This window comes from Suncus etruscus, chromosome 20 (genome assembly GCF_024139225.1).
Source record: "Suncus etruscus isolate mSunEtr1 chromosome 20, mSunEtr1.pri.cur, whole genome shotgun sequence".
NCBI classification, from domain to species: Eukaryota; Metazoa; Chordata; class Mammalia; order Eulipotyphla; family Soricidae; genus Suncus; species Suncus etruscus.
Window position 1 is genome coordinate 31,496,532 of NC_064867.1, and position 27,126 is coordinate 31,523,657.

The 27,126-nt window shown below is 46.2% G+C and overlaps 1 protein-coding gene across 1 annotated transcript; it reads left to right on the top strand.

The window, feature by feature from the left end:
- The first annotated feature begins 455 nt into the window (after nt 1-455).
- On the top strand, nt 456-20,027 carry LOC125997916 (Fanconi anemia group D2 protein-like). Its single transcript, XM_049766100.1, has 15 exons — nt 456-584; nt 2,400-2,528; nt 3,160-3,278; nt 4,762-4,872; nt 6,913-7,043; nt 8,819-8,912; nt 9,652-9,771; nt 10,437-10,530; nt 11,038-11,109; nt 12,218-12,256; nt 12,537-12,611; nt 14,362-14,436; nt 15,473-15,619; nt 17,369-17,461; nt 19,959-20,027. Exons 1-15 carry the CDS (start codon nt 543-545, stop codon nt 20,025-20,027), a joined length of 1,410 nt encoding a protein of 469 aa, XP_049622057.1. The 5' UTR covers nt 456-542.
- Nucleotides 20,028-27,126: the final 7,099 nt, after the last annotated feature.

Genomic DNA, 27,126 nt, shown 5'->3' on the forward strand with positions numbered 1-27,126 from the left:
GATTCCTCCCCCCCCCCCCCGAAAATAAATCCTATTATCCTCCCTTTGGGCCACATCCTGCTGTGCTCAAGGTTTTCTCCTGGCTCTGTACTCAGTGATCACTCTTGGTGGTGTGAGGTGGGACAGTCTGTGGTGCTGAGTTGGACTGGTGTCAGCTATGTGCCAGACAAGCACCTTCCCCGTGTATTATCTCTGCAGACCTTTCACCTCTCTTTGATATTGGAAGTGCTTGCATTTTGAGAGATGCACCATTGGGACCAAACTCAGAACATTTTGAGAGTTGGGGGTGATTTCCTTTCTCTCCCACATCTCCAAAGAATAATCTTTCTCCCATTGTAATAGGGATCACATTATTCATGTACTTGAAGAAGTAAACATAAAATGTGCCTGTCCTCCTGACTCCAAGGGAGTTAGGACATGCCTGAAATCAGTTTTCTCTTCCTTCCTTTTTTCCTTCCTTGTGACAGGCGACAGAAGTGGTGCAGCTTCAGCCCCCGGAACTGCTTCTCCTGCTGGAAGATCTCTCAGAGAAACTGGAGAATATGCTGATACCTTCCATAACCAAGAGAATCCCCTTTTTCAAGGTCTGTAAGGCAGAAGCCCAAGATCGGGCCCATTGGTTTGGGGAACAAGTAGGTCTTGGCTGGGAACAAGTTGTCACTATATTTTGCTTCGATTTCTGGGAGCACTATAGCAACCCTTCGTCAAATGCTACTCACATTTGCTTTAGAAGAAAATTTTGAACCAGAAACAGCAAAAAAAACAAAAAAAAAAAAACAAAAAAAAAAACCACCCAAAATAAGAATTATCTAAGATACCTGAGCATTCCTGAATTCTTGTTTCTGCTTGGCTTTTGGTTTTAACAGCCTCCCAAACTGAGTAGAGTAATTGGTTTTTTAGAGACGACCAGAGCCTTGAATAGGTCTATATAAACAACTAACTATGAGTTTCTTGAATATTATATCTCACTATTGGATTATTTTTATTTTTATTTTTTTGTTGTTGGTGGTTTTTGAGTCACACTGGCTGTGCTCAGGGGTTACTCCTGGCTCTGTGCTCAGAAATCGCTCCTGGAAGGCTCTGGGAACCATATGGGATGCCAAGATTCGAACTACAGTTTGTCCTTGGCCAGCTGTGTGCAAGGCAAACACATTACTGCTTCGCTATCTTTTCGGCCCCTATTGGATTCTTTTTTGTATTTACTATTTGATATACGTACTTTTTGGGTTTGTTTTTGAACCACATCTGGCAGTGCTTTAAGACTTGTTCCTGGTTCTGCACTTGGTTCACTTCTAGTGTGGCTAAGGGGACCATATATGGTACCTGAAATCAAACCTAGCTTGAGAGACCAGATCAATAGCACAGCGGTAGGGCATTCGCCTTGCATGCGGCCAACCTGAGACGGACTGGGTTTGATCCCTGGCATCTCATATGGTTCTCTAAGCCTGCCAGGGGTGATTTCTGAGTGGAGAGCCAGGAATAACCTGCGAGCCCTGCTGGGTGTGACTCACCCCCCCCCCCAAAATAAAACCCAGATTGACTGCTATCTAGTATACCTGCTAAACTATCACTATGGCTTTGCTGTACCTTTTTTGGGGGGAGGGGTGATCACACCATTTCCAGTGATGCTCAGTGGTTATTTTTGGCTCTGTACTCAGGAATTACTCTTGGAGGTTCTTTGGGGACCATTGATATTCTGGGGATCAAATCCAGTTTGGCTGCATGTTAAGGAAGTGCCTTAAGTGCCTTTCCTATTGTACTCACTGGCACCTATATATTTTGTTTATTTGTTTTGGGGCCACACCCAGCTACGCTCAGGGGCCATTTCGGCTCTCTGCTTAGAAATTACTCCTGATAGGCTTGAGGAGCCATATAGGATGCCAGAGATCAAACCTGGGTTAGCCATGTGCAAGGCAAATGCCTTATCTGCTGTGTTATCACTCCAGCCCCCTCCTATACATTTTTGGGTTTTGGTTTTGGTTTTGGAGCCACATGGGGTGGCGCTCAGAATTACTACTGGCTCTGCACTCAGAAATCACTCTTGGCAGGTTCAGGGAACTGTATTGGATGCTGGGGTAGAAACTGGGTGGCCGTGTATAAGGGAAATGCCCGACCCACTGTGCTATAACTCCAGCCCTTCTTTTATTTTATTTTTTTTCGGGTCCATACCTGGTGATGTTCAGGGGTGACTCTGGCTCTACACTCAGAAATTACTCCTGCCAGGCTCAGGGAACCATATGGGATGCCAGGGATTGCATCTGGGTCATATGCGTGCAAGGCAAATGCCCTACCCACTGTACTATCTCTCTGGCCTGTTGACCAACATTATTTTAGAAGATTCTAAATTTCAGAGGAGCCATATAGGAGTTTCTTCCCTGCTACCTCTGAATTTCTTACAGAGTAAAGGCAGGCGGAATATTGGATTCTCACATCTCCATCAGCGATCTCCCCAAGAGATTGCTTACAGTGTCGCGGAGCTGCTGAACCCATTGTGTAACCATCTGGAAAACATTCACAACTACTTCCAGGTCAGAAACCTGCCTTCTGTGGTGCTGATGAAGGAGATTATGTTGTTGATTCAAAGCTGAATCTGTGCTTTTATGCTGTTAATCTCCATTTGGATATTGGATGGAAAGACATCAATGGAACCGGGGGATGGTTGGTACTGGAATGTGAACCCGAGGCCCCAACATGTTTTGCATGTGCTTCAGCTCTTTGTACAATCTCCTGAACCCAAGATTTGGGGGGGGGGGGCGGACACTGAGGGAAAGTGGGTTATACTCAGCAAATTCAGAAATTCTGGCTCTGCTCAGGGGCATTCTAATGGGCATTCAGGGACCATATATGGGGTGTTATGGATTGAACCTGGGTTGGCCACATGCGAGGCAAGCACTGTACCCACTCTGTTATCTCTTTGGGCCACACCTGACAGTGCTCAGGGGTTTACTCTGGACTCTACACTCAGGAGTCACTCCTGACAGGTTTGGGGGACTTTATGGGATGCCAGGGTTGGAAGCTAGGTTGGCTGCAATGCAAGACAAGCACCCGAGCCAATATACTAATGCTGTGGTCCCCCAAGATTTCATTTGTGACTAAAAACTTTGGGCATAATAAGTACATTTGCCTCAGCAGTTCTTGTAAAGCCTTTTTTCCTTTTAGTGCTTAACCTCTGAGAATGATGGTATCATAGATGGAGCAGAAACAAAGAGTTTGGAGTACCACATGATGTCTGCCTGCTATCCCAGGCTACTGCGCATTTTGCTGGCATTTTTTTCTTGGTAAGTATACGGAAAGTAACGCAGGGAGAAATACTAAGAGTCCTTGACAACAAAGCCCTGTGGCCTAGAAAATAACTGAAAGGTTTTTTCAAAAAGTTTTCCCTGTCTTGGGGCCAGAGTGATAGCACAGCAGGAAGGGTGTTGGTCTTCCAAGTAGCTGACCTGGGTTTGATCTCTGGCATCCCTTTTGGTCTCCCAAGCCTGCCAGGAGCGATTTCTGAGCGGAGAGCCATTAGTACCTTCTGAGTGCTGCGGGGTGTGACCCAAAAACAAAAAGTCACTCGCATAGTGTTGTGTATTGTTCTGAGAAGACAAACTTACTTTTAAATGTTGATAATGAAAGAAGAGCTGTTTCCTGGGGGCCAGAGTGATAGAACAGCAGTAGGACATTGGCTCTGCATTCAGGTGACCCGGGACAGACCTGGGTTCAATCCCCTGTATCCCATATGGTCCCCTGAGCCTGCCAAGAGCGATTTTCTTTTTAAAAGAGACGTTTCCTTTTTTTTTTTTTTTTTTTTTTGGTTTTTGGGCCACACCCGGCAGTGCTCAGGGGTTACTCCTGGCAGTCTGCTCAGAAATAGCTCCTGGCAGGCACGGGGGACCCTATGGGACACGGGATTCGAACCAAGCACCTTTGGTCCTGGATCGGCTGCTTGCAAGGCAAACGCCGCTGTGCTATCTCTCCGGGCCCGAGACATTTCCTTTTTTAAAAAAAATTAGGATTATTGTGGGTTAGGTGCTTGCCTTGCATCCGACCAATGTGGTTTGATCTCTGGCATCCTATACGGCCCCCAAACTCTGCCAGGAGTAACTCATAAATATCTCTGGGTGTGCTCTAAAAAGGGAAAAATAAAATACAAGAACTGCTCAACCCTTACGGTAACTATTTTGTGTGCCTTGCAGTGTTTAGTCTGATACCCAGGTTTGTGACTGAAGTCAGCATTTGCATGCTATTTTTTTTTGGTTTTTGGGTCACACTTGGCAGCACTCAGGGGTTACTCCTGGCTCTACGTTCAGAAATCGATCCTGGCAGGCTCAGGGAACCATATGAGATGCTGGGATTCGAACCTCCGTACTTCTGCATGCAAGGCAAATGCCCTTACCTCCATGCTATATCTCTGGCCCAATATTTGCATGCTTTTATTGCTTTGATTCTCCTTAAAACACACTTTCTGGGCCCGGAGAGATAGCAGAGTGGCGTTTGCCTTGCAAGCAGCTGATCCAGGACCAAAGGTGGTTGGCTCGTATCCCGGTGTCTTATATGGTCCCCCGTGCCTGCCAGGAGCTATTTCTGAGCAGACAGCCAGGAGTAACCTCTGAGCATCGCCAGGTGTGGCCCAAAAACCAAAAAAAAACACACTTTCTGATGGTGGTCACAGACTTGAAGCCACTCTCCACATGTGCTATCCAAGCACACTTCCTGAAATTGTACTCATACTTTTTCCCTTGATTTTCCTTGATTTTTTTCTTGATTTTCTCGTAGGAATGGATTTTATCAACCTGAAAATTTCACTTTACTGTATTCTACCCTGGAGACCCTTAGCAGCCGCCTGAATCCACAAGAACGTGACCAGTCCTTGGAGCAGCTGCTCAGGTGGGCAAGAAGTCTGGAGTTCGGAGAATTTCTGGGCTGGACATTAACTTGGGTGTCTGTCAGTAGTTGTGAACTTTCGTTTTCCTAGTTTCTATGTAAATCAGAAAAATTATGGTTCAAATCATACTGAATCATCATGTATCCTACATCCAGTGAAATTTGCCCTTATACATATTGATGAAATCAATGCAACTGTAGTTATTTGTTCTGGTTCTAATCTTCAAATTCCTCTCCCTTCCCTGTTTTTGGAAAAAGAGGAGTCTTGAGCTGGAGAGATAGCACAGTGGTAAGGCGTTTGCCTTGCACAAAGCCAATCCAGGACAGATGGTGACAGATCCTGACATCCCCGTGCCAGGAGCCAGGAGTAATTTCTGAGCGAAGAGCCAAGAGTAACCCCTGAGCACTGCCGGGTGTGACCCCCAAAACCAAAAAAATAAAAATAAAGGAGTCTTGCTAATGGAAGGGCCTTGACTCCCAGCCTTCTGCTTCAGTTTCAACCCTAGTAAGCTGGTCTTTGAGCTGCCTGATAGAGAGCTTAAGCTGTCACTGGCCCACAGTGTGTGCTTTCCATCTCTACAAGTCAGTATTTCATTTTGGGTGCAGAACGGAGGCCAGAGAAATAGTAGAAATAGTACTGGTGTTACAGAGATTGCTTGGCATTTCACTAACTCTGATTCAAATCATTGGCACTGCATATGGATGAAGACATTCATGAGTACAGTGAGGAGTAGCCACCCAGCACTGTGAGGTGTGGTCCCAGATCCCCCAAAATAAAAATAGATGTAACACTATTAAATATTTTGACCTCCTTCCCATTAGACAGTCAGGAATTGACTAGTTCTATTTCAGATTCGATTTCAAATTAATTGTGACTCCTCCTGATCTATTACTTCAGTGCTTTCAAAATGACCTCTTGGGGGACAGAGAGATAGCACAGTGGTAAGGTGTTTGCCTTGCATGCAGAAGGATGGTGGTTCGAATCCCGGCATCCCATATGGCCCCCGAGTGTGCCAGGAGCAATTTCTGAGCATAGAGCCAGGAATAAGCCCTGAGCATAGCCAGGTGTGGCCCAAAATAAAAACAATAACAAAAAAGCTACTGTAAATGGTAACACATACAGAAATAAACTATATAGTAACATTAAAAGATCTGCTTTGTTTTTTATTTGATTTTTGGTTTGGGGCCATACCTGGTTCGAGCCGGGGATAGAACCCAGGTCCATCCTGGGTCAGCAATGTGCAAGGCAAATGCCCTACCGCTGTGCTATCACTCTAGCCCCTGCTTATTTTTTTTGTACTTTATATTTACATGTTTATGTCTGTACCAAAAGTTAATTTTTTTTTTTTTTTTTTGGTTTTTGGGTCACACCCAGCAGTGCTCAGGGGCTACTCCTGGCTTGAGGCTCAGAAATCGCTCCTGGCAGGCTCAGGGGATGCTGGGATTCAAACCACCGACCTTCTGCATTCGAGGCAAATGCCTTTCCTCCATACTATCTCTCCGGCCCCCCAAATTAAAATATTTTTAATGTGTCTTCTTAAGTCCTTAACAAGCAAATAATACATTTATTCTTAGGGTTATACTTACAGCCTTGGCCAAGACTAAAATTTGTGGGACTGGAGCGTTATCACAGTGGGTAGAGAGTGTGCCTTGCAGTGGCCAACCCGAGTTTGATCCCCAGCATCCCATATGGTCCACAGAAAGGAATGATTTCTGAGCTCAGAGCCGGAGTAACTTCTGAGTGCCACTGGGTGTAGCCCTCCCTCCCCCCAAATAAAAAGACTAGAACTTGTATTTTCAGGAATACAAGAAGCCTTCAATGCCTTCCCCACTCCAACCCCAGGCTTTCATTGCTCTGTTTTTTTCCATATACAGTTACAGACCTCTTCCAGGTTTCAAAGAAGCCTGCCATAATATTAGAAATGAGGTGACTTCTGGTTAAAGCATTGAATACTAAAGTGGGTTTTTATAACATTTATTAGGCTTGTCTCTAATATTTGTCTCTTTTTTCTTTTTCTTTTTTTGCTTCTGGTCTCCTTCTAGCCAAAGCTTCCAATACTTACAGAACTTCAGTCCTAGCCTCCCCAATCTCCATTGTGCTCTCTATCTCCTCCAACTTCTGTTGGTTCTCCTGGGAAAATTTGCAGATCCTAATCGAAACAAGGACAAAATTGGTAATTTTCATTTTTCCTGTTTAAACACCACCACCCCCTTTTGAATAGGACTGATAACGGGTGCTTGTAAACTGATGCTGTAACACCCTCAACTCTTTTTTTTTTTTTTTGGTTTTTGGGTCACACCTGGTAGCTCTCAGAGGTTACTCCTGGCTCAATGCTCAGAAATTGCTCCTGGCATGCTCTGAGGACCATGTGGATGTCAAGATTCGAACTACGGTCCTTCTGCATGCAAGGCAAATGCCTTATACTATCTCTCCAGCCCCCTCCCTCAACTCTTTTTTTTCTTGTTAAGACATAATTTATTTGTGGCAGTGCTTCCTGCCAGACTATGAGAAGGGCATTTCCCCAGAGCAGCCTCCACTGCTTTCTTCTGCTCTGCTTTTTAGTCTGACAGTGTTTGGTTTAGTTGACTACAGAACATTTGCTTGGCTTTTATTTATTGTCCTTTGTTTTGTGTTTAATTATATGGCACGTTTGGTAAAGAAACATAAGCTTTGAGGTGAATCAGATGAGAGAAAAGGAACATGAGGATTTTGTGTAGAGAGGGGATTGGATCTGGGCCAGATAGATTGCTTAGGTGATGAAGAACATACATAGCATGTGTCAGGCCCTGAGTTTGAGTTCTGTCACCACACAGTATTCTGAGAACCTCTGGGTATTGCTCTGGTTGCCCACCAGCACAACGCACTGCAAAGTGTGACCTTGGCGAATGCGTTGAACCGTTTTTGAAAAGAGAAGAACCAGGACCAGAGTGATAGCATAGTGGGTAGGCATTTGCCTTGCATGAGGCCTTCCTGGGTTCAATCTCCAGCATTCCCATATGACCCTCTGAGCCTGCCAGGAGTGTTTTTTTGTTTTGTTTTGTTTTATTTTGTTTTGTTTTGGGGAGCACACTTGGCGTTGCTCAGGGATTATTCTTGGCTCTGCACTCAGAAATCGGCCCCGGAAGGCTTGGCGGACTTTATGGTATGCGGGCATTCGAACCATGATCTGTCCTGGACCAGCTGTGTGCAAGGCAAATGCCCTACCCTTATACTATCTCTCGAGCCCCAGGAGCGATTTCTGACCTCAGACCCAGGAGTAACCCCTGAACACAAGCGGGTGTGGTCCAAAAAAAAAGAAAAAAGAAAAAGAGAAGACCATACTCCATTCTTATCTTGAGCTCACAGAATGCAACATGGGGATTATTTATATATACTAGTTGGCAGCATAGGAGGAAAGGGGAAATAAACTTTTCACATTCCCTGTGAGGTAGGTTTCTTGAGTCTCTGAGGGGATCCCTCTTTTTACTGGTTTCCCCATAGGAGCAGGTTCCCATTCCCACCAACCAACAGCATCTCTCCTATGTCAGTGCATGTTCATATTTGTGTGCTTGAGAGTTGGGGAGGTTAAGTGGGGGGAATTGTATCTTAGACAAATGGTTTATTTCTAGTAGAAGGGCCAGTAGAGCAGAAACACAATAGCAGTTTCCAGATTATAAAATTTAGGAATAAGAGTCAGAGGGATAGTATGAGTTAGGGTGTTTACCTTGCATACAGAAGGATAATGATTCGCATCTCAGCATCCCATATAGTCCCCCAAGCCTGTCAGGAGTGATTTTGAGTGTAGAGCCAGGAGTAACCCCTGAGTGCTGCCGGTGTGACCCCAAAACAAAAACAAACAATTTAAGAAAAATAATTCTTTCAGCCCACAATCATCTTCAAGAGCCTGTAAAAGCAAGAATGAGGTCAGTATTCTTTGCATGGGATGACCTTGTTTTGTTTCCCTAACAGCTTCCTTGGCCAAACAGTTCCTCTGCCGGGTGTGGCCGAGTGAAGAGAAAGAGAAGGGCCGAGTCTTTAACGAACACCTCCACTCTTTACTCTGGTGAGATGCTCACTTTCTCAGCCCAGCACATCCTTCTCTACACGCATTGTGGGGTCGGGCTGAGATAGGTGCTGAAAGCAGTAGAGAGACTCTAAAGATACAGAATTTGGCATTCCTGCATTGTAACACCTGGTTTTGTTTCATTCTGTCATCTGTTATGTATTAAGGGAGTAGATCTCTCTGGGGTGCATCTTTCCTGATATCCAGTGAGTCATATTAATATCTCAAGAAAGACTTTCAGAAAGAGGCCATAGTGGTAGTGGGTATGGTGCTGCTCTTCCACGCGGCCTACCTAGGTTCAGTCCCCAGAAAATCAGCCAGGAGTGTAAACACTGAGCACCCTTGGATATGACCCAAAAACAAATGGGCCAGAGCGATAGTACAATAAGTTGGGCATTTGACTTGCACATGGCTGAGCCAGGTTTGACCTCTGGCATCCCATATGGCTCCTAAGTCTGCCAGGAGTTATTTCTGAGCAGAGCCAGGAGGAACTCCTAGCAATGCCAGTTATGGCCCCAAAATAAAGACTTTTTTTGGTGGGGGTGACTTTGATTGGAGAGAGCTCAATGCCCTGAGCATGTGCCTTATATGAGATGTCCTCAGTCTGATCCCCTGTACCAAATGACCCCTGATACTGCCAGGAGTAACTCCTGACCACCAATCTAGGTGTAGCCTCTGAGTAGTGCTCAGAGTGGGCCGTTCTGTGGAATATGTTCAGATGTTTTCTCCCTCAATACAGTGTCTACCTGGAGCACACAGATGGCGTCCTGAAGGCCATAGAGGAGATTGCAGGGGTCGCTGTCCCAGAACTCATCAACTCTTCTAAAGACGCCTCCTCTTCATTCCCTACATTGACTAGGTAAGGGGGTTCTTCCCGGTTCTCCCCCTGTTACTCCCAGTGTTCAGAGTGAAGTTCCCAAATAACTGCTCTCTCTCTCTCGACTCTCTCTGATGCACACAGTACTTTGTCCATGTGAGTCACATAGAAGGACATTATTAAGGAATGAAGAAATGAGGTTTAGCAAACTGCTCCTGTCAGTATCTTTGCCATTTAAACACAAGATTATTTTCCAAGTATTTTAGCATCTTTGGAAGAATGATGATGCAGCTCTTACTGTTGTGTTCTGATTTGATTTGCATGTGTGTTTGATACTTGTCTTGCCTATTTATAACACGCTTTCCCTGTTCTATCTTATTGGATTCTTTCCACTACTCATGGAGGCCTAGGTGTCTTCTCTCTTTTTGGTAAAGTGAAAAAAGGGACTTGACCTGATTTAGACAAATCAGGATCTCCAGCTTTGTCCCCATGACTTGATTTCTTCTCCACAGTGCCAGGCTCTCTGCTGTCAAAAAATTGGTGCCCTGGGGTCTGAGCTTCTTGGGCTCCTTTCTCACTCCTGCTCCCACCCTTCTAAGCAGAATGGACAATGGGATGGTGGGCAAAGGCAAGATCGGACTTCTTCTAGAAAGCCCTTTCTCACAGAGCCTCACCGTGGTGCGCCTGCTTTCCCTTCCCTCCTCTAGGAGCACCTTTGTCATTTTCTTCCGTGTGATGATGGAACAGCTTGAGAAGAAAGTGAAAAGTCTTCAGCCTGGCACAGCGGCAGACTCGGAGCAGGTGCGTCACTAAGTTCCCTGCATAAGAGATAGACCCTGGGTCACTTGGAACACATTCTCCTGGGGCAAACTTTCTACCACTGTGCTGTCACTCGGGCCCCAGATTTTCTTTTAGGAAAGTTCTGTAAGCAGCCCGTATGAAACGTATCTGCAGACCTCAACACTTTCTTGTGGGTACATTGGTTACCACATATTTTCAGGGAGAATAATTGCTTCTGACTCAGCTATATCGTTCAAGAACCATCTATTCATGGAAGGAAAGGAAAGTAAGACATGTAAAATTTGGGGTCGGAGAGATAGCATGGATATAGGGTGTTTGCCTTGCATGCAGAAGGATGGTGGTTCAAATCCTGGCATCCCCTATGGCTCCCCAAGCCTACCAGGAATGAGTTCTGAGCATAGAGCCAGGAGTAACCCCTAGAGCACTGCTGAGTGTGACGCCCCCCGAAAAAAGACATGCACAATTTGGCTGTGATTTAGAGATCCCTGTATGTCTGGCTGTCCCCAGATACATGAAGAGAAACTTGTCTACTGGAACATGGCTGTCCGAGACTTCAGTATCCTCATCAACCTGATGAAGGTGAGTATGGAGTGTTCCCGAGGACACCATAGGTGAGATTGGCCTTGTACACTTCTAATGTAGCTTCTAGCCCCAGAGCCCATATGGTCCCAAGCCCCTCCAGGAGTGATCCCTGGCACAGCTCTCCTTTCCACATCTCCTCCGCCAACTCTTAATTTTTCGCACCAAGATTTTTTTGCTTTGTTTGTTTTGGGGCCACATCCAGTGGCGCCCAGGGGTTACTCCTGGCAGACTCGGGACCATCTGAGATGCTTCAAATGAGCCCAGGTTAGCTGTGTGCAAGGCAAATGCCCTAACTGCTGTGCTATCATTCCAGCCCCTCAGACCAAGCTTTTGAACCTCAGCAATGATATCTTCTAAACATCCCCAAAGAAAACAAATAGTTTTCTAATTTTTTTCTCCTTTGGTTTTGGAATATACCTGGCAGCATTCATTGTTACTCCTGGCTCTTCTCAGAAATCGCTCCTGGTAGGCTCAGGGGACCACATGGGATGTGGGGATCAGACTTGGTTCCGTCCTGGGTCAGCCATGTACAAGACAAACACCCTACCCCTATGCTATCACTCCACCCTGTTTCTCTTTGGTTCCTTTTTTCTTTCTTGTTCTTTAGAGGGGAGATTTATACCTAATGGTGTTTAGGTACCACATGAGGTTCTGAGAATCTAATCTAGAACTGTTCATGTACAAATCATGAACTCCAGTCCTTTGAACCGTTCCAGGTCCATTTCTTTTTCTTTTCTTTTCTTTTTGGTTTTTGGATCACACCTGGTAACACTCAGGGGTTATGCCTGTCTTTGCACTCAGAAATCACTCCTGGTTTGGGGGACCATATAGGATGCCGGGGGATCGAGCCGCAGTCTGTCCTTGGTCAGCCACATGCAAGGCAACCACCATATTGCTGCGCCACCGCTCTGGCCCCCTCATTTCCTTTTCTTGAGTTTTATTTATGGTATTTAACTTTTTATTCTACTTCGTTTGCTAGCTATTGACAAGCCTTTCTCATTTTAGAATCCCAAGTACTAACCAGACCTATGCTTTACACAGTGGAAAAAGACTGGGTGTTGAAAGGAGTGACCTCAGCCTTGGTTTCCTGTCTTTTCTCTTCCAGGTCTTTGATAGTCGTCCTGTTCTGCATGTATGTTTGAAGGTGAGAGTTTTATTTCTCCTGATGATCTTGAGGCTTCAGTTGAGATGCATTGCTCAACACCTCCAATCTGCATACCTTTTTCCCATAACTTCCGGCTCCCTCCAGATTTTTTTTTCTTTTTCTTTTTTCTTCTTCTTCTTCTTCTTCTTTTTTTTTTTTTTTTTTTTTAATAACGTTAAACCACCTGGGTAGGCAGTGCTCTGCTCTTCTGGGCAAGCTTCCAGAGAAAGGTCCCTGTGTGGTCATTTTGGTCATTATCTCTGTTTCCTTCCTCCTGCAGTATGGCCGTCTGTTTGCGGAAGTCTTCCTGAAGCAGTGCATGCCGCTACTAGACTTCAGCTTTAGAAAGCATCAGGTAAGTTCTGAACAAGAGCAAAGACATGGCTCTCTACAGATGCCTTGGAAGATAAGTCCTTGACTTATCTTGACACCTTGACTAGGCTTAGGCAGTGCCATTGCTCTTGTGTGGGACCCCATGCTACTGAGTACCTCAGGTCCATTTCACTCATGCGAGCCTCACATAGGACTATTCCTGGGTCGGGACCATTTGGGATGCCGGGAATCGAACCGAGGTCCATCCTGGGTCGACCATGTGCAAGGCAAATGCCTTACTGCGCTGCTATCTCTCCGGCCCCAATATGAGCTGGTATGGGATGTTGGGGATTGAACCTGGGTTAGCCATATGCAAAACAAGTGTCCTTTCTGTACCACCCCAGTCCCTCAAGAATAATCTGTAAAATTTGTTTGTGTCATAAACTCTGCTGTTATAATCTGGAGATTTTTATTTATTAGACATTGTGCTCTAGGGCTTACAATGAAATTAGTACAAAAAAGGTTCAATTTTTGAATTCTTTATGTTTTGGGGTCACACCTGGCAGTGCTCAGGATACTCAGGGATCCCGCCTCTGGAGGGATTCAGGGGACATTTGTGGTACCAGGGCTTGAACCTGGGTCAGCTGCATGCAAGGCAAGAAGTGCCCTGCCCTGCCTACAAGAGATATTTTGTTTTTTGTTTTGGGGCCACACCTGGCGGCGCTCAGGGGTTACTCTTGGCTCTGTGCTCAAAAATCACTCCTGGCAGATTCGGGAGACCATATGGGATACCTGGATTCGAGCTAATGTCAGTCCTGGGTTGGCCGCTTGCAAGGCAAATGCCCTATTGCTGTGCTATCTCTCCGGCCCTAAGAGATGATTTTTTTTTAATATATTACTTAGCAAGTTGAACTAATCAAAACTCAACAAAACTGGAGAGAGTACATGTGGGATAAGGTGCTTACCTAAAAGGCCTATTCTGATTCAGTCCGACCACTGCATGGTGCCTTGAGCACCACCTGGGGAATCACTCATGAGCACAACACCAGGTATTTCCTAAGAGAGGCCCAAAAACCGCAACTAAAACAAGCCAACTCAGGGCCCGGAGAAATGGCACAGCGGCGTTTGCCTTGCAAGCAGCCGATCCAGGACCTAAGGTGGTTGGTTCGAATCCCAATGTCCCATATGGTCCCCCGTGCCTGCCAGGAGCTATTTCTGAGCAGACAGCCAGGAGGAACCCCTGAGCACTGCCGGGTGTGGCCCAAAAACCAAAAAAGAAAAAACAAGCCAACTCTGACCTATTTGGAAGCTCGTACTGCTTCTACTATTTGAGGGTCAAATAAGGATTATCGTTATTATTATTATTGATAAATGCTGGAACAATTGAAGAGTTCATCCTCTTTGGTGTTTGTTTGGTGGATTTTTGCTGTTTTTTTTTTTGTTGTTTTTTTTTTGCCACTCCTGGTGGTGCTCAGGGAACCCAGTGATCAGCTCAGGGTAGCCTTTATGCAAGGCAAATGCCCTACCCACTGTACTGTCACTCTGGCCCCGAAGCTCATCCTCTTTGGAGCCATTGGTTACAAGGATATCTTGTATCTAAAATGAAATGAGAGGGCTGGAGAGATAGATAGCATAGCAGGTAAGGGTTTTGCCTTGCACACAACCAACCAGGGTTTGATCCCCGGCATACTTATGGTTCCCTGAGCACTCCCAAGTGTGGCCCAAAAATAAAATAAAAGGGAAAAAATAAATAAGAATATGCTTAAGGTAATTACGTATTTTTCTGGTTATAGGAAAATGTCCTAAGCTTATTGGAGACCTTCCAGCTGAGCACTAGGCAGCTTCATCACCTTTGTGGACATTCCAAGGTAAGAAGAGAAATTTAGCAGCTTATCTTACACCTGTTGCAGCTTAGAGATCCAAGGGCTCTGCTCCTTTTCACTTTTTCTGTTTTTTGTTTTGTTTGTTTGGGGGCCACAGCAAGCAGAGGTCAAGGGTTGGTTATTCCTGGCTCTGTTAGCCCCCCAGTCGATCACTCTTAATTGGTTTTTTTTTGGTTTTTGGCTCTTGGATCACACCCGGCAGCACTCAGGGGTTACTCCTGGCTCTTTGTTATTGGAACATTTTAGCCTGAAAGGAGTTAGTTATCCACTTGATGGCCATTACTGTTGAGCTGTACTCACTTCCTCTCTGATGGAATACAGAATCATTTCGTTGGTGATCCTTCTTTCTTTTTTTTTTTTTTTTTTTTTTTTTTTTTTTTTTGGTTTTTGAGCCACACCCGATGATGCTCAGGGGTTACTCGTTGCTGTCTGCTCAGAAATAGCTCCTGGCAGGCACAGGGACCATATGGGACACCGAGATTCGAACCAACCACCTTTGGTCCTGGATCGGCTGCTTGCAAGGCAAACGCCGCTGTGCTATCTCTCCGGGCCCAAGGGACACCGGGATTTGAACCAACCACCTTAGGTTCTGGATTGGCTGCTTGCAAGGCAAACACCGCTGTGCTATCTCTCCGGGCCCGGTGATCCTTCTTTCATCCTATCTGTGGTTACTTGGTTCCACTCGTAGAAGATAACCAACCAATTTTTAGATTCTCTTTGCTAAATAGGGATTTTCTTTGTTGTTGAATAATTGATGAATATAGTGAGTAAATTGGTAGCTGGTCGGTTACAGGCTATGAAGAACAACATATTGGTGTTCCTGCTCTGTGTTGTTGCCTTATTCCTTGTAGAACAACAGCCATTCTCGAGAACTCTGCCAATGGTTTGATGCAACTGGCTCTGGTCTTTGCTGACTTGGCTTATGCTCATGGTGTTGACGGGTCAGAGGATCAGACCTGTATCTATATGGGATCCATTAAACCAGATGATCTGGGAATTGATTGCATTTGTTTCTATGCAGATTCACCAGGACACAAAACTCACCAAAGAGGTGCCATTCCTCAAGAAGACCCTGGAGCTGTTGGTCTGTAGAGTGAAGGCCATGCTCGTGTTCAACAATTGCAGAGAAGCTTTCTGGCTGGGCAATCTCAAAAATCGGGATTTGCAGGTGAGCAGAGGACCATGTCAATGGGTCTTGCTCTATTCTCAGTGAATGGCATTGGAACTTAACCTGGGGTAGCTTGTCTACACTTAACCTGCTTCATGGGAGGCTTAGACCATGTTAGTAGTACATTACTCTGGGTCCCAACTGATAGGCTGTGTGTCCCTCAGTCCAAATTGTGACAGCTCTAAAGCTTTATTATGATTCCTCAGATTATTCTCTGGTTCATTTTTAATAATTTAACTTTTTATTTAGCTAAAATCTCTTACTTATATGAGACAGTTTTGGAACTGCTAACTTTTTTTATAGTTTTGGTTTTTGGCTCACACCTTGCTGCACTCAGGAGTTACTCCTGGCTCTGAACTCAGAAATCGCTCCTGGCAGGACTGGGGGACCATATGGGATGCCGGGATTTGGAACACCATCTTTCTTGGGTCAGCTGCATACAAGGCAAATGCCCTCTTACTGTGGTATATCTTGGGCCCCTGCAAACATTCTTTATATTAGTCCTCATTAACACAGAATTTCTGGTTTCTTTATTTTACATATGAAAATCATTGCATCTCTGAGAAGCTTGTTTTTACATTAATCTTACAGTATTGACACTGTCCATATGAAAGTCAAAAATCAGAAAGATCCGAGCCCGGAGAGATAGCACAGCGGCGTTTGCCTTGCAAGTGGCCGATCTAGGACCAAAGGTGGTTGGTTCGAATCCCGGTGTCCCTGGTCCCCCGTGCCTGCCAGGAGCTATTTCTGAGCAGACAGCCAGGAGTAACTCCTGAGCAATGCCAGGTGTGACCCAAAATCCAAAAAAAAAAAAAAAAAAATTCAGAAAGATCCAAAAGCCATTCAGCAAAAATGTATTATTGGGTTGCCACACCTGTCGATGTCCCAGTTCTGTACTACTCCGGAATCACTCCTGGTAGAGCTCAGGAGACCAGATGATATTCCAGCAATCGAACCCAGGTCATGCAAGTCAGGCACCTTCTCCACTCCAGCCCCTTTAGAGCCTTTTTAAAAAGCAGCTAACGAGCCAGAGCAATAGCACAGTGGTAGGGTGTTTGACTTGCATGCAGCCAACACAGGACAGACAGTAGTTCAAATCCTGACATCCCATATGGTCCCCTGAGCCTACCAGGAGCTACTTCAGAGCGCAAGGTGATGCGTAACCCCTGAGCGCCATCGAGCGGGACCCCAAAACAAAACAAAAAAAGCAGCAAACAGTGTCACGGAAGAAATATGGCCATATATATAGCCTGGTATGTTACCGGAATATATAAAGATGGACTTGGGAGAAGAGCAGACAGTACAGAAGGTAGGGCACTTGCTGATCCAGGTTTGGTCTCCTGCATCTGAAGGGTTTTCCTGAACCCACCAGTAGTGTTCTCTGAGTATAGAACCCAGTAATTCCTGAGCACTAGCAGATGTACCTTCTCTCTCCCCAGACCAAAAGAAAAATGACATGGGTCAGGTAGGGCATTTGCCCAGGTTCAATCCCCAGCACCCCATATAGTCACCTGAGCTCACCAGGTGTGGCCCCAAAACAAAACAAACAAAAAAGATGGACATTTATAAAGGTGTATGTTGTATTGGCCACAGTCTCCTCGAGTCAGGGCTAGTTGTGCCTTCTCTAGAAGCTGTATCACTGGATGATGTCCCTGTCGGACTTTGAGTGCCTTTCCTGTAGCTAAGCTTTTCTTCCTGGAGACCCCAGGTATAGTCACTGCGACTCACTGTTTGTCTTGCTTTATTTAGGGTGAAGAGATTCTATCTCAAGTTTCCCAGAGCACAGCAGAGGAGAGCGAGGAGGATGCATCATCCCAAATCTCCAAGAGCAAAACTGCAGAGGTACCTGCCAACATGCCCTTCAACATTGAAGTGTTACTGCTTGTACTCTGTTGGTCACTTCTCTTGTAGTTTTTGGTTTTTGTTTCAGCTTTGTCTTGTTTTGTTTTGCTTTGTTTTGTGGGCCACGCCCAGTGATGCACAGGGTTATTCCTGGCTATGCGCTCAGGAATCGTTCCTGGCCTGGGGGACCATATGGGACACCTGGGGATTGAACCTGGTGGGACTGATGGGACAACAGGGGACAATGGGACAACATCCCATTCAGGGTGTTGAGTATCAAACTCACCCTACTCTATTATTTCTTTAGTCCCTTGTTAATTATTCAGTGGTTCAAGTTCAAAGATGCGTTTTAAGTATCAATTACTTTATTTAAAGGCTATGTATCAATTAATTGTCATAGTTGTCATAATATATTTGTTTCTAGGTGTGAGCAAAATTATTATAAAGAAGGAAAATAGGGTCGGAGAGATAGCACAGCAGTAGGGTGTTTGCCTTGCATGCAGAAGGACAGTGGTTCGAATCCTGGTATCCCATATGGTTTCCCAAGCCTGCCGGGAGGCGATTTCTGAGCATAGAGCCAGGAGGAACCCCTGAGCGCTGCTGGGTGTGACCCAAAAACCAAAAGAAAAAAAAGAAAGAAAATAGGATGGGAGGGGAGAAGGAAAATAAAAGAAAGGAGTTAGTAACAAGAAAATTAGAAAATTACTGTATCTCGGGGCCAGAGAGATAGCATGGAGGTAGGGCGTTTGCCTTGCATGCAGAAGGACAGTGGTTCGAATCCCTGCATTCCATAGCCCATATGGTCCCCTGAGCCTGCCAGGAGCGATTTCTGAGCAGAGAGCCAGAGTAACCCCTGAGCACTGCCAGGTGTGACCTGAAAACCAAAAGAGAAATGAAAAGAAAATTACCATATCTCGCAATGAGGTCATTAAGTCATTGTCAGAAGGTTTAAGTTCTTTTTTTTTTTTTGTGGTTTTTTTAAGTTCTTTTTTTTTTGTGTGTGTTTTTTTTTTGTGTGTTTTTTTTTGGGTCACACCCGGCAGTGCTCAGGGGTTATTCCTGGCTCCAGGCTCAGAAATTGCTCCTGGCAGGCACGGGGGGGGGGGGGGGGGGACCATATGGGACACCAGGATTTGAACCTATGACCTCCTGCATGAAAGGCAAACACCTTACCTCCTTGCTATCTCTCTGGCCCCAGAAGGTTTAAGTTCTTACTGCTAGTTGATTATTCTCTTACTTTTTTTTTTTTTTTTTTGCTTTTTATTCTGTTGATTGTTGGCTTTTTGTTTTGTTTTTGAGGGGTGCTCACTGTGGCACATAGGAGTTACTCCTGGCTTTGTGCTCAGAAATCACTCCTGGGGGATTCAGGGCCATTTTGGATGCAAGGGATCCAACCCTGGTTGGTGACATGCAAAGCAAATGCTCTACCCACTGTGCTATTGCTCCAGCTCCTAGAGTTCTTTCTGAACACTAGGTGGCTTCAAATACACATTGGTGGGCCAGAAAGATAGCATGGAGGTAGAGCATTTGCCTTGCATGCAGAAGAATGGTGGTTCGAATCCTGGCATCCCGTAGGGTCCCCTAATCCTGCCAGGAGTAGTAACCCCTGAGTGATGCCAAGTGTGACCCAAAAACAAAAACAAATAAACAAAAAAGAACTTTCTTGTGCATGTCCAAGTGTGCTATGTAGTAATTTTGCTCCAAAAGAAATTTATATGGCTCAACTTTTTTTTTAAAAGTAGTTTATTGGGCCGGGCGGTGGCGCTAAAGTTAAGGTGCCTGCCTTGCCTGCGCTAGCCTTGGACGGACCGTGGTTCGATCCCCCGGTGTCCCATATGGTCCCCCAGGCCAGGAGCAACTTCTGAGTGCATAGCCAGGAGTAACCCCTGAGCGTTACCGGGTGTGGCCCAAAAACCAAAAAAAAAAAAAAAAAAGTAGTTTATTGATTGATAGGTTGGTTTTTTTGGGACTCACCTGGTGATACTCAGGGGTTACTCCTGGCTATGTGCTCAGAAATCACTCCTGGGGCCTAGAGAAATAGCATGGAGGCAAGGCATTTGCCTTGCATGCAGAAGGATGGTGGTTTGAATCCCGGCATCCCATATGATCCCTTGAGCCTGCCAGGAGTGATTTCTGAGCATAGAGCCAGGAGTAACCTCTGCGCGCTGCCAGGTTTGACCCAAAAATCAAAAAAAAAAAAGTCCCTCCTGGCTTGGGGGACCATATGGGTCGCCAGGGGATTGTCCTAAGTTAACGTGTGCAAGGCAAACGCCCTACTGCTTGCGCCACTGCTCCAGCCCCCCTCTTTGAGTTTTTAAAGAAAAATTTATGTTGGGCCTGAGAGGTGGCACATGCATGTAGGCATTTGCTTGCACAGAGCCAACTCTGGTTAGCCTTCGGTTCCCACCAGGAGTGATTCCTGAGCACTGTGCTAGGAGTTAAGTTGTAAACACAGCTGACTGTGTTTTCAAAACCAATGATTGTTTTTACCCCTTAGGATGATGAAGATGATGAAGCGAGTGCCGAAGAAAAAGAGCCAAGTAGTGATGACAGTGACGATGACTGATTAGACACACACACCCACGAACACAACATGGAAGCCTCCTAGTACCTACCCTTGGGATGGTGAAGGTGATGAGGAAAGTGCCAGAGAAGAGAAACCAAGTAGGGATGACAGCGACAACTCTTGATTTAATAGACACAGACACACACACACTCTCTCACTCAGTCTCACTCACACATTCTCTTACTGTCACTCAGTCCTCCCAGTCCCTTTCAGTGCGAGTTCATAGCCTGTGTCCTTGTGTTCGCTGCTACTAACTGTCCTTCCCTTTTCGAAGGAAGCATCTTATTGTGGTGTTACTGAGGGTTTGTATTAAATCATGTAAAGTGCTGCGTACTTCTCCCTTTCTTAGGAGAAATGACTTATAATGTCCTTATCGTGGGGTATCATTTCGATTTAAGTGAGTTTCTTAAGTCATAGTGAAACGCAACTGACCCTGGCCCAGATTCCATTTTGGCTTTTCTTGAGTGCACCTTGACCAGTCAGCATTCTTGGACTTGCAAGCTAATTGCTAGTTTTGAAATTCTGCTTTCTTTCTTCTTCTTCTTTTTTTTTTTTTTTTTTTTTTTTTTGGTTTTTGGGCCACACCCGTTTGACGCTCAGGTGTTACTCCTGGCTATGAGCTCAGAAATCGCCCCTGGCTTGGGGAGACCATATGGGACGCCGGGGGATCGAACCACGGTCCATCCTACGCTAGCGCTTGTAAGGCAGACACCTTACCTCTAGCGCCACCTTCCCGGCCCCATGCTTTCTTTCTTCTAAAATTTAGATTTGTGCTGTACTAGTTTCACAAATAAATCATTTGAAGCTCTAGCTACTTCTTGTTGTTTTATTTTTCCCTCCAAATTGCCTCATTATTCTAGTTTTAAATGACATTGATTTGTGATTTATGCCAAGAAATTAAGAGACTGGTGCTCATACATAAGTTCTGCTATAAAAGGACTATTTAGGGCCAGAGAAATAGCATGGAGGTAAGGCCTTTGCCTTGCATGCAGAAGGTTGGTGGTTCAAATCCCGGCATCTCATATGGTCCCCGAGCCTGCCAGGAGCGATTTCTGACCGTAGAGCCAGGAATGACCCCTGAGCGCTGCTGGTTGTGACCCAAAAACCAAAAAAGGGGGGGGGGCTTGCCTCGCATGAGCCTGACCTGGTTTTGATCCCAGGCATGCCATATGGTCCCAGACCCCATCGGGAGTAAGTATGGACCACCCCCCCCCCCAACACATACCTCTCAATTTTTTTTTGTTTGGGGCCCACACCCTTTTGTTTTGGGGCTATTCCTGCTTCTCATCAGTTGTGGGAGTGTGTTGTTCTTGGAGGTACCAAGGGGCCATTAGTACTAGGGATCAAAACTCGGGGCTGGACAATACATACTGCACTTGGTTTGCATGCAGCCAGTCCAGTTCCGAGCTCTGGTGCCAAAGCTCACTGACAGGTACGCATGACTCTGACAAAGAAAGGTTTTTCCAGAGGTCGAGTTTAATAGGGAAAAGACAAAGTAAAGAAGCCACAAGTCTTACGGCCAACCCCTTGGCCGGGAGAGAGAGAGAGAGAGAGAGTTGAGGATAAGAGAAAGTGGGGGGGGCAGTAGAGAGAGGACCAGAGGAAAGGGAAAGGCAGGAAGAATAACAGGGCAAGAAAAATAGTCCAGCCAACCATTTTTCCAGTACTTGGACAGCCAGCTTTCAGGAGTTTTAGGGGTTACTCCTGGCTCTGCACTCAGAATATCTCCAGGCTCGAGGGACCATCAGCAGGTGTGTCCAAAAAAAAAAAAAACAAAAAAAGAAAAACTGGCAGGACAGAATAGTGATTCCAAACACCTTCTGACATTCCCTGGTTGGTGCTTGATATAGCACAGTGGCTAAGGCTAAGAAAACAGTCCGAGGACTCAGTGGATAGCACAGTGGGAGGGAAAGAAGGAAAAAAGGAAGGAGGGAGGGAAGGTGGAGGACGGAAGCAAGGAAGAAAAGGAAGGAGGGAGAAAGGAAAATTAGGCCAGGGTTGTACATAAAATGCCAGGCCTGAATTTCAACTAACTGTGGATAAGGGAGTGCCAGATAAGATGTGGCTCACTGACCCCAAGGTTCTGCTCTAGAAGTTCCCACCCACCTGTAGAGAACAAAGCCTCAGCTGTCTAAGTTCTAGTGGCCCCCAGTAGGGGACCTCTGTTTCTCTGGCCAACACTGCATCCAAGGCCCCACCTCTTGCAGGCTGGAGGGAGGACAGCTGGAAGGACCTTCCCCTTGCATGTCCCTAGCCTGGATTGATTCCTGACACCCCAGATAGTCTCCCAAGCACCAAGCCGGGCAATGTGTAATTCCCCAAAATGAAAACTTGTAGGCTCTTCTATTCTCCACCTGGGACTCTGCCATAGAGGAGGCAGTACCAATGAAGTTGACATCCACGAGAACTGACCAGGGGCTAGTTCAGGAGGCTTAATCCAGCCTGGGCCCAATTCTGCTGTCACAAGCCCCAAAGTAGCCACTGTCCCCAGGGCTGTATCTTTACTCCATGGGTGCCTGGCAACTGCCTTTGTGACCTGGGGTGGGGGCAAAGGAGCTGGGTGGGGTGGTCACAGGCTGACTCTCACCTCCACTTTACCGGCTGCACTGGGCCTGCAAGAACGCTGGTTCCTGTCCAGTGTGCTCCCTTCCCACTCTGACTTTCTTTTTTTTTTTTTTTTTTTTGTTTTTGTTTTTGTTTTTGGGCCACACCCGGTAACGCTCAGGGGTTACTCCTGGCTATGCGCTCAGAAGTTGCTCCTGGCTTGGGGGACCATATGGGACACCGGGGGATTGAACCATGGTCCGTCCAAGGCTAGTGCAGGCAAGGCAGGCACCTTACTTTTAGCGCCACCGCCCGGCCCCCCACTCTGACTTTCATCCATATTTCTTATCTAATCTATATGTCAGACAAACTCACTTCAAAAAGCTGCGAGTATTACCTTGCATAAGACCCAGAGACTGGTGCCAGAGTAATGGATAGTATGGTGGGCAGGGCACTTGCCTCACGATTCGTCTGCCAGGGTTCTATCCCTGGTGTCCCAAAGGGTGCCCCTATCCTGCCAGGAGTGATCCCTACATAGAGCCAGCAGTAAGCCCAGAGCACCACCAAGTGTGACCCCAAAAGAAAGAAGGGACAAAAAGAAAGGACCCAGAGCCTAAAAATAAGGGTGATTGGAGAGATATAGCACAAGGGTAATATTACAAAACTTGCAATGCAGACAACCGGGTCGTCCCTGTGCAAGAAAAACCCTGTGGACTATCCTCTCTGGCTCCCAAAATGAAGATTTTTAAGGGCCAGAAAGACTTAAAGGGGTACTGAACAGGTGGCAGACACGTGCTCTGAGCTGGAGGGGAAAGAGCTCATCCTACATCCCTCGGTCAGTCAACCTCTTCAGGGGCTGACTTGTTTTCTGTATGGAAACAGCCGCTCTTTTCTTACTGACTAGTTTTTCCTTTAATAATTGTTGTGTATTTGTTGTAATACTGTTTTTGCCTGTCATCCCGCCTGGATCTCCCAGTTGGGGGTGATTAAGGAAAGAAAGAATAGCTTGTTGAGGAGGCATAGGGGGTTCTTTTGCCAGAACTGAGGGTTTGTTCGGCTTGCTTTATGGAGCTGGCTGAAACTAACAAAATTTGTTGAACCTTTGGTCCCCTAAATTCTCTGACTGGAGTGGTTTATTTGTGGAGGATTTGTTGCTGGGGTCTCCTCTAAGAGGAGGACAGAGGAATTTAACATCAGCAAGGGGTTAGACCTCCCCTCACAATAATTGTAGACAATATTGTCTACTAAAAACGGGGGAATTATTGTGTATTTCCACAAGCCTGACTGTCTGTGAGCTGTTTACCTGCCATTTCACATCAGAACCGTGTGCTGGATGGGGTGGTAGAAGCTTGCTCCAAGCTGGAGGGGAAAGACCTCACCCTCCATCCCTTTAATCAACCTCTTCAGGGGCTGACTTGCAACACAGCAGTTTGAGTTGAAAAGAGAATTGAGTGCAACTTTATTAGTTAATTAAAAAGTAGTAGGGGCCTTGACCAGGGTGGCACAAGGTTACTATTAAAACTAATTTCAATTCGGTTCAATTAAAATAAAAAATATTCCAGATGGAGAAGTTCTTGCTCAGCCCTGGAAGAAAAAAAAAAAAAAAAACAGTGGTCTGTCACAGGCTCAAAGGTTATGCTCACCTCTTGGCTCAGAAATCCCCTGGCAGGCTGGGGGACCCTATGGGATGCTGATTCGAACTACAGTCCATTCTGGATGGTGTACTTGCAAGGCAAATGCCCTTCTTCCATGGCAAGGGGGACCCTTAAGGGGTGTGGGGAACCACCTTTAGTTCTGGCCAGCTGCTTGTGATTCAAATGACCTCCTGCTGTGCTATCTCTGGGCCCCTGATCTTTTCTATTCATCACACCTGGCAGTGCTTAGGGGGTGCTTCCCATGCAGGGGTGGATGGATCTGGGATCCAAACTGCCTGGAGTTAAACCCAACCAGAGCAAGCAGCACAAGCTAGTCAGGACTCGCCAGAGCCAAGGGGCTTTTCTCCTATTAAAAATTGTTTTCGGAAAACCAGGGGGAGAGCGGGCGGCAGGCGTTTGCCTTGCATGCAGAAGGATGGTGTTTGAATCCCGGCATCTCATAGGTTCCCCCCCACCCCCCCAGAAGGCTAGGGGCGATTTGTGCGCAGAGACCTGGTGGAACCCATGAGCGTCCCCAGGCATGGCCCAATAGGGAATTTCCGCGTACTTATCCCATTGGTCCAGTGGGCTACCGGGCTCATGCACTAGGCTGCGGGCGAGGCTGGGGTCAAGGCTGGTTCTCAGGCCATGGCTGGGTCTGGGATCAAGGCTGGTTCTCAGGCCATGGCTGGTGTTGGGGCAAAGTCTGGGGCTGGGAAAGTCTGGGGCTGGGGCCAAGTCTGGGGCTGGGACCAAGGCTGGTATTGGGGCCAAGTCTGGGGCTGGGGCCAAGTCTGGGGCTGGGGCCAAGTCTGGGGCTGGGACCAAGGTTGGTATTGGGGCCAAGTCTGGGGCTAGGGCCAAGGCTGGTGTTGGGACCAAGTGATGGGCTTGGGACAAACTCTGGGGATGGGACTAAGGCTGGTTCTCTAGGCACGGCTGGTTTTGGGGCCAAGTCTGGGGCTAGGACCAAGGCTGGTTCTCGGGCCACAGCTGGTGTTGAGGCCAAGTCTGGCCTGGGGCGAAGCCTGGTTCTCGGGCCAGAGCTGGTGCTAAAGCCAAGTCTGGGGCTGGGATCAAGGCTGGTTCTTGGGCCATGGCTGGTGTTGGGGCCAAATCTGGGGCTGAGGCCCAATCTGGGGCTGGGGACAAAGATGGGTCTCGGGCTAAGGCTGGTGCTGGGGCCAAGTCTGGTGTTGGGGCCAAGTCTTGGGCTGGGGCCAAGTCGGGGTTGGGGCAAACACTGATTCTTGGGCTACCGCTGGTGCTGGGGCCAAGTCTGGGGCTAGGGCCTGTTGTGTATGTAAATATTTTGGGGGATTACTATGTTGCTCACCCTAATCTGATTAGGTGATTGTGCCCTACCCTAGGGTGTGACCTGGCATTCTGCCCCCACCCTAGGGTAGGACCTGATTCTGCTTCCACCATTGGTTGGTATCTGATCCCACCATTGGGTGGGACCTGACTCTGGACTATAAGAGCAAGGGTCTGTGGAAGGCGAGAGGCTTTTGGCTGGCTGGAACTGAATCGGAGTCTTTGGACTTCAGTTTTGTCCATCCGAATAAAGCAAATATTTCCACGAGCCTGATTGTCTGCGAGCTGTTTACCCGCCGTTTCACCTCAGAACCGTGGGCTAGACAGGGTGGCAGACACGTGCTACGAGCTGGAAGAAAAGGGCCTCATTCTCCATCCCTCCATCAGTCAACCTCTTCAGGGGCTGTCCTGCTACATAATGACGCCCGGACAGGGACCTGAACCCTGGACCCTCAGAACTGTAAGTGAAATATTTCATTGGAAATTTCCTATGCTGACCATCAAATGGTTTCTGTGGTTAGTCATGTGGATTTTACCACCCTTAGTCTTACGCATTGGTGCTCTAGTATACAAGTGGATCATTCCATTTTGTTTAAAACTAATTGGTTTTGATCTAAGGACAATCACTGCAGTTGGATGGTTGTGGTCTATATTTCAAATGAAAAGTGTAGTGTCTCTAGCCATCATAGTTTGTGGAATTTCTGTGTTGACTAACGTTATTATTATGAGCATAGTTATTTGCTGTTATTTCTATTTAGGAAATAGAAAGTGTAGAAATGGTGAGGCTAAAACCAGTATAGATAATAATGAAATTTATCTGACGAAAACTCAGACCAAGGTGCAGGCTGACGAATCCAGCCCCACCATCAACAATATAGAAATTTTTGCTGGAAGAAAAACAACTCAGAATGTTAAGCCTGATTCTAGTGAATTGCTTGACAGTAGTGACTCAGATAATGATCTACCTCCAGTGCTAACTCCACGAAGTATGCCTCCTTCTAGTCACAAAATTGAATCGCAGAGCAGAGCAGATTCAAAAAATGAACCACATGCTCAGTCTCAGAGCTCTATTCAGAGTAATTTTGCTAATCAGGCTTTATCCCCTATAGACGGGGTAAATGTTTCTAACTATGTACCCTATCAGATGGAAGAATTAGATCGGTTTAAAAGATCATGTAAAGAAAATGGGCCAAAATCGCCATACAGTGTGGAGTTATTAAGACTTTGGAGTCATAACTCATCTTGGACTTTGTATGATTTTAAAAGAATCGCTGAAATATGCCTGTCATCTAAACAGCGAACTGAATGGGAAATGTACTATTCAGAAGGCGTAAAAGCTAAATTATATAGTCCGGATGGTATGAAAAAGCAAGTGGCAGGTGTTACTCTATCGTATGAATTATTGATGGCAGAAAATCAATTTGCAAATATTCAGACACAAGCAGCTTTACCTAAGGAAATCTTAAATTTAATCAGGGAGATTGCATTGTCAGCATGGGAAAAAATTGATTCTAACAGCATTGGTAGAGGAAACTTTTTAAAAATTACCCAAGGCCCTTATGAGTCATTTGCAGAGTTTGTAGGTAAGATTAAAGATGCTCTGAAGT